Genomic DNA, 11,705 nt, shown 5'->3' on the forward strand with positions numbered 1-11,705 from the left:
GTACATGACTGTTGAGTGTTTTTGTGTGTACATGCTCCAGTACTCTAAATCATGTCTGTCCAACTCAATCACACAATGGGGACATCATTTGAAAAAGCTTTCCATTCACCCCCAGTGTACTCCATGATCTGATTTTAATTGTATAGTTAAGTTATATATTCATTCTCTAATGAGATTCCTAACAGGAAGTTAGTTCCTAAAAAAACAACGTTTTCTTTTTCATCCATGTGTATAGCGGCTCTTGCCCGCTAAAATCATTTCTGGTTACTACAAAAGGTTTAGGCTTTTCATGGACACAAATATGAAAAAATGGACATTGACTGACCTAGTCAGGAGCTAATAAACTTTTTTCAGGAGCCAATTTAAAATATAAATTGAATTTTTCTCTTGTTGTTGCTGCCTCTTTTGGGATATGCATGCACACAGTAGATACAATAGAAAAAAGATAGGAATATAAATATAATAATATACAAAAGCAACACAGCCAGTGCAAGATAGAATGAAAGTGAAGATAAGATCAATGTAAGTGACACGGTTGGGAATGCATCTGCTTGATGGCAGTGAAGAATAAACTTTTTTTGTTTTAGTCCACGGGGCTCTGTGGAGCCTGTCTGATGGGAGTGGTTAGAATAAGTTAAATCCAGGGTGAGTGGAGTCTATAATGATGTTCCCTGCTCTTCTTCTAGTCCTGGACTCCAATCATTTCGTCCTCAATAAATAAATACGATAAACGATTTTACCTTTGAATTAAACAAATGTTGGTTATGTAAAATCTCCCAGATGATGACCTCTGTGTATGTATATATTACGATGACACGCCAGAAGAGCTCTAGATGTACCCTGAGTCGGTTTATTTTATATCACAATAACTTTAGTCGTGCTCTTGTGCAAGACTCAGCAGACCTCCAAAAGTCAATTCATTTTATTTTAAGGGTGATACTCGCTCCGGACAAAGGGGTCGCTGTTTGACCGGATATTGTATATCCACGATGAAGAACTGTTTCCGCTGCGGGTTCCTGGACAGAAGCACATCTGAGGATGTTTGTGTGAATCTAGGATCTGCGAATTTATCAGCAGCCTCTTCAAAAGAAGAGTTGGTTCTCCGGGTACTCTCCTGATGGATCCTCGGAACATGTTTGTGAAGACAGAAGGTAAAACAAACCCACAGATTGAAGCTCACGTGTAACACAGTTCCAAATTCATCACCAAAATCGAGTCTTGGGGAAAATGTTCAGCCATTGAAGTCTTTCCTCCAGACTTGTTCAGTTCATTTAAACATTATTATGACGTCTGACTGAAACGTTTTTGTTAATGAAATTATTGTTTTGTATTCACAAGTGAAAATTCTGAATTCTACCGTTTCTAAATATCGTCTCAAGTTGCATCACATGTCTCCACTGTTTTGTGTGTCAATAATGTCACAAGACTCATTGAAACAACTGACATTGAATCTGAATCAGTTCCAGAATACTTTACTTCCGTTTGTGGTTTTCGATTGGATTTTTTTTAATGTGCTGCATTTGATCTGCTAACGTTTGTATCCCACTACAAATATCAGTAATATCTCCATTAAACCTTTATTCACAATGATTTACTATGTTGATATAACAACCAACCTGAAATATACGTTTAACAAACCTGAAAGTGTAAACTATATTAGATTTGCCTTTAGTAACGGAATGTTTATTACACACATAAGAACTCAAACCAGAGTTTTTTTTATATTTGACACAAAACTTGAATTTGAAATTTGAACTTTTTTCGTTTTTTTTATATTCTTTTCTTTTGAAAATCACATTGTACCAGAATGGTATAGAAAATATGATTTTAATGTAATGTAAGTAAACTGTCTTAGTTATACAAGAAATCTGAATTTCAAAGAACATGTTTGTATATGGTATGTGTTGTCATGGTGATGTTGTAGGCAGGACGTGTGCACAGGTGCTTGCCAATGCAGAGCTGTATCAGTTCTATTTGACCACAAGACACAAGATGATGTTTTCAAATCTGTCTTGAATCAGCCATTTTCCAAGACTTTTGAAAGGTGTTGAGTTAAATTACAATCCCATTAAATATGTATATTAAAGTATTGTAATAAATAAATAACGAAAAATATACATATATATATATATATATATATGAAAAAAAGAAATATACATTTCTACATTATAAAGAATATGTTAAACATTTGTAGTTAATGTGGTAAACATTAACTAGAAAGTCATCAACAATATTTGGAGTATTTTTTAAACACTTCCCAAAGTAGTCCAGCTTGTGTTGTTTATTACTGAAAATATATAAAATTCTGAATTATTACTCCTTCAGGTGCAGTAATGTATGTATGAATACATTCTGATTGTTTGTTTTTTAATAAACATTTAGCAGATATTTAAAATGTTGTTGTTGTTATACATTTTTAATGTCAACTAAATTGAACTGGTTGTTCAGTGACTCGAGTGTATTTTTGTCCCTGTAGGTTTCCAGCAGCCACTGGTGAAGGAAGAAGATGTTTTCACTGAGCAGCAGGAGTGCAGCTCCAGTTGGAGTCCGGAGGAACAAGAATATCCTCTCTTTAAAGAAGAAGACGATGTAAAAAAGGAAGGAATAGAAGATGTCTCCGAGCTCTTAATTATGCCTCTCGCTGTAAAGTCGGAAGAAGAAGATGAGGAGGAGGAGCTTCCGAGCTTGAATCAACACATGAAAACAGAAGACAACGGTGATCGCCATGGAGATTCAGAAGCGCCTTTTTATCTGAATATGCTCATCCCAGATGTCCATCAGAGGTCGATCTTCTTTGTATCCCAAACCCACCCACAGCCAGATATCAACTCGGTAGACAGTTCAAACATTCTTGTGACTGAAAGGAAACGCGATTGTCTATCATCGATCTGCTCTGGATGTGGGATAAAATGTTCTTCAAAGGATGGACAGTCCCACCACATGGAATTCTGCAGTACAAAGGTGTATACTGGAGAAAAACCTATGAGCTGCCCTCAGTGTAAAAAGTCTTTTATAAAGAAATGTTTACTGAAGAAACATATGAAAACTCACACTGGAGAAAAAAGCTTCAGTTGCTCTCTCTGTGGTAACTGTTTCACAGAGAGAGGGAGCCTTAAGGCACACATGATTATTCACACCGGAGAGAAACCTTTTATCTGCCCTCAGTGTGGTAAAGGTTTTGGACAGAAGGGAAACCTGAACGAACACATGAGAATTCACACAGGAGAGAAACCTTTTACCTGCCCTCAGTGTGGTGAAGGCTTTACGAGGAGTGATAAATTAAAGGTCCACATGACAATTCACACTGGAGAAAAACCCTTTATCTGCTCTCAGTGTGATAAAGGTTTTGTAGAGAAATGGAGACTAAAGGCTCACATGAAAATTCACACTGGTGAGAAACCTTTCATCTGCCCCCAGTGTGGCAAGGGTTTTACGGAAAAAGGTAGTTTGAAGAAACACATTCAAATTCACACTGGAGAGAAACCTTTCACTTGTTCCCAGTGTGATAAGTGTTTTATACAGAAATGGAGACTTCAGGATCACATGAGAAGTCACAGTGGAGAAAAACCTTTCATCTGTCCACAGTGTGGTAAGGGTTTTCCAAAGGAAGGGACCTTGAAGATACACATGAAAATTCACAGTGGAGAAAAACCTTACATCTGCTCTCATTGTGGTAAAACTTTTACGCACAAAGGTAATCTAAAAAAACATATGATAGTTCATATTGGAGAAAAAACATTTATCTGCTCTCAGTGTGGTAAATGTTTTTCAGATAAATTGAAACTACAGGTACACACAAGAATTCACACAGGAGATAAACCCTTCACATGTTCTCAGTGCATTAAATGTTTTACAAGGAGCCATAAATTAAAAGAACACATGAAAATGCACACGGACGAAAAATCTGTTAACTGCTCTCAGTGTGATAAATGCTTTTTGAGTAGCGATGACCTTAAAGAGCACATGCAAATTCACATAATAGGAAAACCTTTCATGTGTTGTCAATGTGGTGAGTGTTTTTCAAGGAATGATAATCTAAGAGAGCACATGAAAATTCACACTGGAGAAAAACCTTTCAGCTGCTCTCAGTGTGATAGATGCTTTACAAGGAGCCATAATCTGAAACAGCATATGAAAATTCACAGTCAAGAAAAACCTTTCATTTGCTCTCAGTGTAGGAAATGCTTTTCAAAGAGTGAAAGCCTGAGGAGACACATGATAATTCACACTGGAGAAAAAATGTTCATCTGTCCTCAGTGTGGTACATGTTTTACCGAGAAAGGGAGTCTGAAGAAACATGCAAGAATTCACACTGGAGAGAAACCTTTCTCCTGCACCCAGTGTGGTTCAAGTTTTACAGAGATAGGGAATCTGAAGAAACATGCAAGAATTCACACTGGAGAGAAACCTTTCTCCTGCTCCGAGTGTGAAAAAAGTTTTAGAAGGAGTGATTATCTGAAAGACCATCTAAAAACACACTCTGGCGAGAAACCTTTCATAGGTAGTCAGTGTAGTAAAGGTTTTACGGTTAAAGGGAGCCTTAAGAGACACATACAAATGCACACTAGTAATTAAACTAATCAAATTGCTCTTTATCTCAGAAGTAAGGTATAACATCTTAAGTCAGAAAGACGTTCCTCCCAGGAGACATCACAAAGTCAAGAAGCATGGGTCCGTATCCAGCTTAACTATGAAATTGTATTTGTGATGGGTTCTCTATCTATTTTGATCAAGGCAAACTGCTTCTGTCTTGTATTAAGACCTCTTCCTTCTCCTTCGTGGAATAAAAAGGAAATATTAAACAAGAATTTAAAATTCAGACAATTTCAGCTAAAAGGCACCACTGATTACTTTACCTAAGAACAGCAATATAAAAGGCTTTAAAATTCAGTCTTCAGAGCTCCAAAACGTAATAAGGACTGATAAGCATCTGCCTGAAATAGGGTAGGATAACAGTCTTAACAGTCCCATATTGCAATAATTCAGGAGTGTTAAAACTGTTAATCTATATGTTATAAAAAGCTTCAAGTGAAGTTGGTCATTTCCAAAGCTGATTGCCCTGTTTAGAAGAAAATTCTACCCCTGGCAGTTCCCCCTTGGTGTGACTGGTTAAATGAGGAGCCTGCTTCAGTCAAATCCATACATTTTTAAATATTCTATATAATTACCCAAGAACAGCAGCTAAAAGAGATTTAGCTTAAAATGAATATTGTCTACTTTGCTTAATAATATGTTTTTTTATTATTGAACCTTAACCTTATATTAGATTATTGTTTTCCCTTTTCTTTACTTCTTTCTTTTCGTGCTGTTCGTCTTTTGATTATTACTGTAATTGCGTCTAAAGTGAAAGATAAACAAAAAGAAGGCAAAAGAACTGCATTAATAACCACATTTGTAAGCATTGTATGATCGTGGCTGTTTGAAAAGAAAAATGAAAAGGAACTAATCTTATGGTAGGTTATTGTGAAGGTATATGCATCTAAACAAAATTAGTTACTGAAATGCTTTTTGTTGGTATGCTTTGAATCAACTTAGATTGTAGAGTTAGGCAGGACCACACAAATGTATCAACTTTCTGTATAAAATGTAAAATGCACAAATAAGGTACCTCGATGTGGTTCATTCAGAAATCTGTATGTTTTGTTTTGTATATTTACATTCACACTGAAATCATCTGAAATAAAAATTCAGTACATATTGCATCTCAGCCTTCTCAACTTTAAATATGTGATGCGAGCTCAAGAGAAGTCACTTGATTTCAAACTAATAAAAATGATCTGTGACTACAGCAACAATCTTGAACCTTGTGGAGCCGCTTCTGACAAATTTTGCCATCAATTTCTTGTTTTTCTTTTTTATATATATATTTATTTTATTTGAGCTATACAAGAATACATCACTGTTGGACTGTTTGAGGAAAACCAGTGTGCATACAGTCAATCTACACAAGCACAGGAAGACTTAAATATCAGTCACTAATGTACATAATTCATCTTTTGAGTCCCACTTTGAACATAAACAATCTCATACTACTGGGGTCTTTATAATCAGGTATTGACTTTATGTATTCTCTTTATTCTTCAACTACTTTATGATCCATTTATTTAAATCTATTACTACTTGTTTTGATGGCTATTGTTAAAATCTTACATTAAAGTAGCTGATGTTACAGATGTCTGTGTTTCCAACAAAGGCAACGTTTTTTGATAAAAGTCGATCAAAGGTTAAAGAATACGAACTCTTATGTTGCTTATTGCTTCTTACACTGGCATGTTGAGCTGGACAACAGTTTCAACCGGCTGTTGCTTTTAAACCATATTCTTGTACAATCCTGGTTCAGATCATCAGAAAGTGATTTGAAATTCCTCATTTTACGCTTCCAGAAGTACTTCAAAGTTCCATATGGTGAGTGACAACAGCAGCAGTGACGAGGACTCAGATTGGTTCCTGTAGTGTGTTATTATGTTTGAGGAAAACGTTTCAGTTCTTTTTTAAGGCATGTCAGTTGCTTTTTGTGTGTGTTAATCCTGTTTTATTATTTATTCTGTACTGACACCATAAAAAAAAGCCTGTGTTGTGTTTATAACACAGGACATGTAAGTTTCTGATTCTGTAAATTACAAAGGGAATGTGCTTCACACTGAGGCCTAGTGTATGGTTGAGTTGTATGGTTTTTGTTTTTGTGAAATGAACTTGGAATTTGATGAAAGGTTTTGACTGTAAATGTATTTTTTAACCAGCATAGCACATTTTTATAGTTATATATTTAGTTCAGATCTTATCTCCTGACCAGACAAAAATAATACAATCAAGCTAAATATGCTTAAGTTATTACTTTACTTCTATGTTAATCTTTGTATCCTCTCTTTTTGTTTTTTTCTTTGATCTATGTTCCTTATCTTTAGACTTAGATTGATGTAATCTTGCACTTTCTTTTTAACGAAACTTTGTTCTTTTTTTTCTTTTTTTTATGAATCTATCGCCTGTGTTGCTGTGTGCTATTTGGAAAAACTATTTTCAGATGGAGACCTAGTTTTATCTATCTATGTATCAATCTATATAACTTTAACAAACTTACAAAAAAAAACTAGTATAAAAGCCCTTTTCCCTAATGTTTTTTATGTTCACTTAAAATCTTTTTGAAGGGCAATGGATACTGGCCAAAGTGGACGACTAAAGTCCTAAAACAAATCCCTATAGTTAACGAATAGTAATGACTTAAATAATCTAATTGTTACATAATCTTTATCCTCACATGCTCTACAAAAATGTGGATAAATGGCTGCTTGTGGTCCCTTGGTAAAATGAACTTGAACCATGATTTTAGAAGCCAATCATTCGTCCTACTTATTCCCAGGTTAGCTACTCTCCGTGGATGATACTATGAGTCTCTCCCAAATGAATGAGCTCCTCACCAGACAACATGCAGAGAAAACTCTCAATCTTGTTCTTTCGGTCATTCAACTGGTGAACATAGATGAAAGTTAGATTTAAATATACTGAGAACATTTTAAAATAATAAATATACTTTTACTATAAAATGTTTAATAAGAATTAGGATTAAGATATTTTTTAAATATCAAAGTAATATCCTACTTATCCAAGAGATCAATTTAATGTCGGTATAATAATTTACATCATTGTTTAACGTTAATTAACATTTCTGTTACAATTCTGTCTTTTTTTTATTATTAGAGGGTCTTCGTTACAATCACACTCTACAGCAGATGGCGCTGTTGAACCAGACATTTTTCGCCAGCCAACGAAACCTCCGAAGAAGAATCATTTCCGCTGAACGACCCACAGCAAAAGATCGTCGGATCATGTTTTTGTGACTCATCGCAGCTTCCTCAAAATAAGACGTTACTACTCCGGGTACTCTCCTGCTGCATCAGCGTAACGACATGTTTGTGAAGAAAGAAGGTAAAAAAAAACAATCATTTGACAGTTTGAGCGACAGCATAAATATGTTTAAATAAATACACTGGCTCTGATGTCAGATCGATCGATTTGACTATCGATCATTACGTCGACTTACATGATAGTCCGACTGTAAGAAACGTGACGTTAAAAGACAAAAAGAAATACGTCACTGGAGACAAAAACAAACTCCAACCTAAATGGTTCATTTTCATTTTCTGCAGCTTAGTTAGTTAGATAGATCAACTTTATAAATGTTTTGTTGTAGACATAAAGGCCCGTCCTATTTGAAATTGGAAATATACATACATAGAATTTACAATATTTTCTTCTTTTTTTTCACACTGAACCCAACAATTAAATTCAATTAAATTCTATTTTATTCAAAGTGTCTTATCATAACAAAGTTATCTCAAGACATTTTACAGTTTTAAGTAAGACTATAGTGGAGAAAGGAAAAACAGATCCAGCAACTCAATAATGAGTGAAGCACAGTGTGGTATCGGCGAGGGAAAACTTCCTTTTAGAAGGCAGAAACCTCGAGCAGAACCAGACTCATTGTTGACGGCCTCCTGCTGTGACCAGCTGGAAGGATGGGGGTGTAGACAGATGGACGGAGAAAAGAGTGAGGGAGGATACAGTGAGAGAAAAGAGGAGAGTATAGAGTCCATGGAGGTGCTGGAGAGAACTCTGGATTCTCCAATGACATGGTGGAGGTCCTGGATCAGCAGCAGCCCTGGAGGTGTAGCCCTGTTTTTAAACATGGAGAGGGTGTCTGCCCTCCGGACTGAAGCCTTACTCCCCAAAAAAACACTTAATCAGGCCTCTTTGACGTTCTGTTTTTAAACAATAAATGTATGTTTTTAAAGCATTTCACAACAAAATAAAAATAACATTTTAGTCTGCAATAGTTCTGTATAAATATTCAGTCAAAACAAATGGTAGTTCATTGCATAAAAGTGATTGTTCAGTGATTTAAGTGTGTTTGTGTCTGCAGACGTTCAGAAGGTGCTGGTGAAGGAAGAAGATGTTTCTCCTAAGCAGCAGGAGTGCAACTCCAGTCTGAGTCATAAGGAATTAGAACCTCGTCTCATTAAAGAAGAAGAAGAAGATGATGTCTCCGGCCTCTCGTTCACACCTGTCATTGTGAAGATTGAAGCTGAAGAGGAGCCGACAACCAGCAGCTTGATTCAACATGTGAAGACAGAAGCTGATGGAGAATGTGGAGGACCTAAAATTGACAGCCCTGACCACCAGAGGTCCCTCTCCTCTGGGTCGGACACTGATGACAGTGAAGACTGGAGAGAAACCAGCAACACCCAGTCAACTTCAAACTCTGCTGAGAATCCAGAAGTTCATGTCAGTGAGAAGAAAAAATATGGCCATGAATCACTGATCTGCTCTGGATGTGGGAGAACATTTAGTTCAAAGACTGGGCTGTCGAGGCACCTGAAATCCTGCTCTGGACCCTTGACTTGTTCATTTTGTGGAAAATGCTTTGAAAGAAGACATAATCTGGAAGTTCACCTTAGAATTCACACTGGAGAGAAACCATTCACCTGCACGGAATGTGATGAATATTTCACAGAGAAATGTACCCTGAAAAAACACATGAGAATTCACACTGGAGAAAATCCTTTCATCTGCTTTGAGTGTGGGGAATGTTTCACAGAAAACGGGAGCCTGAAGAAACATGTGAGAATTCACACTGGAGAAAAACCTTTCAATTGCTCTCAGTGTGGGGAATCTTTTAGGAGGAGTGATCATCTCAAAGTCCACATGAGGATTCACACCGGAGAAAAGCCTTTTATCTGTGTTCAGTGTGGAAGATGTTTCACAGAGAAAAGGAGTCTAAAGAAACACATCGTTAGTCACACTGGAGGGGAAATGTCTTTCATCTGCTCTCTTTGTGATAAAAGATTTATGTGGAGCAAAAATCTGAAACGGCACATGAGGACACACACAGAAGAAAAACCTTACAATTGCTCTCAGTGTGGGGAATGTTTTCAAAGAAGTGATCATCTGAAAGATCACATGAGAAGTCACACAGGAGAAAAGCCATTCATGTGCTCTCACTGTGGTGAATATTTTACAGAGAAAAGGAGCCTTAAGAAACACATTATAACTCACACTGGAGAAAAACCTTTCGTATGCTCTCAGTGTGGGAAATGTTTTTCAGAAAAAGGGAGCCTGCAGAAACACATGACCATTCACACTGGAGAAAAACCTTTCGCCTGCAATCAGTGTGGTAAATGTTTCACAGAAAAAGGGAGCCTGAACAAACACATTAAAATTCACACAGGCGAAAAACCTTTCACCTGCACTTTGTGTGGCAAATGTTTTTCGCAGAAGGGAAACCTGAAGGCACATATGAAAGTTCACAAAACAATTTAAGGCAAACTTGAATGAAAATTCACAACCTTAACTAAGTAAAAAAAAACTTTGCATCAAATATGATATTGATGTTGTTTTCTGATTGCACTTGCGTATGGTAATAAGAGGTGTATTAAGAACATTTAAGCATCAGACAATTTGATGACACCAAAATAACTGACAGCATCCAGACTCCAGAGCTTTACAAGGACCTGTAACTCAACACCAGTAATGGACAAGACAACCGTTTTAGAACTGTTAGCTTTCTCAACTTTGATTCAAACAAGTTCCTTTTTGGGATGTGGAAGAATGGACGAACTATTCACTTTGAATCCTGAATACCTGAACGCAAGATATAGGAAACTCTTTTGGATTACCCTTATCTTAACGCATGGCATTGTCTGTGAGAACATCAGTTACTTCACTGTTTGACATCACAACTGTCATGTCTGCATTATGCTCTTCAATTTGTTTTGTTCATTCAATAAACATCAAAACGCAGTATTTGGGTCTTGAATCGATCGTATGTAACCTGAACCCGTAAACAACACCGATGTCTCTTTGCAACAACTTAAAAAAATAAAGGACCAGTGAGAAAGTTTTGGTTCGACTCTGCAGTGACTGGTTATGGAGATTATTCGCCCCCAAGTGAAGGTTGTGAAGATCTCGTTCCACTTTCCCCGACCAGATGCAGAATAGAATTGATACAGTTCTCTTCCTTCGCCACCATGAGCAAATTTATTCTGACATTTATTTGTTTCTATCCATAATTTCAACTGTTATATCCCTCATTGTGTTTAATATCTTCTTCATTGTTTGTTTGAACACTTCACTGGACCCAGTTTCTTCATTGATTCAGTGGTATTTTAAAACCAATTCTCCTCTCATGAAAAAACATTTATTTTGTGTGTGTGTGGGTGGGGGGTTACACATTCCATACGTACATAACATACTGAGCTATATTAACCATGTTTATTCACCTGAATATATATTTATACTTCAGCTAGAATGTACTGCAACTGCCCAACATTCTTTGTGAAATATGTTGTAAATGTCTCGTTATTCTTGTGATATAGGTGGTAACTAATACCATTAATGGTTCATTATGTATCCTGGCGATCATTTTCAAGCTTTGTGTCTGCGGTCTTAATTCCTGCAATACCAACTTTTGCCAGTGAGTGGCATGATACGCACACTGTGTGAGTCTGATCACAGTGTTTGGGAGTCATGGGTATAAAGATCAGTATCTCTGGAAGGCCTGCATAGATGTTATAGTCCTGGTAACTTTGCATGTGCATCGACCAGAAGGAACAGGGCAGAAGTATGCGCAGACTTGCGGTTCCACTCCTTCTGCATCTGGAGCTGTAGATGTCCTTGAAGCCTTCAAGTTGAAGGCTTGTTGTCTGATCCTC

The 11,705-nt window shown here is 36.7% G+C and overlaps 2 protein-coding genes across 2 annotated transcripts; both read left to right on the top strand.

Annotated features, from left to right (window-relative positions):
• The first annotated feature begins 1,014 nt into the window (after window positions 1-1,014).
• LOC148087749 (uncharacterized) lies at window positions 1,015-4,881 on the top strand. Its single transcript, XM_087790334.1, has 2 exons — window positions 1,015-1,151; window positions 2,477-4,881. The coding sequence occupies exons 1-2, from the start codon at window positions 1,118-1,120 to the stop codon at window positions 4,573-4,575; spliced, it is 2,133 nt and encodes a 710-aa protein (XP_087646460.1). The 5' UTR covers window positions 1,015-1,117; the 3' UTR covers window positions 4,576-4,881.
• A 1,374-nt stretch (window positions 4,882-6,255) lies between these two features.
• LOC148087750 (uncharacterized) lies at window positions 6,256-10,865 on the top strand. The gene is made up of 3 exons (XM_087790358.1): window positions 6,256-6,405; window positions 7,696-7,923; window positions 8,918-10,865. The coding sequence occupies exons 2-3, from the start codon at window positions 7,905-7,907 to the stop codon at window positions 10,312-10,314; spliced, it is 1,416 nt and encodes a 471-aa protein (XP_087646484.1). The 5' UTR covers window positions 6,256-6,405; window positions 7,696-7,904; the 3' UTR covers window positions 10,315-10,865.
• Window positions 10,866-11,705: the final 840 nt, after the last annotated feature.

This window comes from Callionymus lyra, chromosome 1, assembly GCF_982586985.1.
Source record: "Callionymus lyra chromosome 1, fCalLyr1.hap1.1, whole genome shotgun sequence".
NCBI classification, from domain to species: domain Eukaryota; kingdom Metazoa; phylum Chordata; class Actinopteri; order Syngnathiformes; family Callionymidae; genus Callionymus; species Callionymus lyra.

Coding starts and splice junctions, on each gene's coding strand:
- LOC148087749 (XM_087790334.1), top strand. CDS start 1,118: ATGGATCCTCGGAACATGTTTGTGAAGACAGAAG. Junction 1,152..2,476: donor CATGTTTGTGAAGACAGAAG/GTAAAACAAACC, acceptor TTGTCCCTGTAG/GTTTCCAGCAGCCACTGGTG.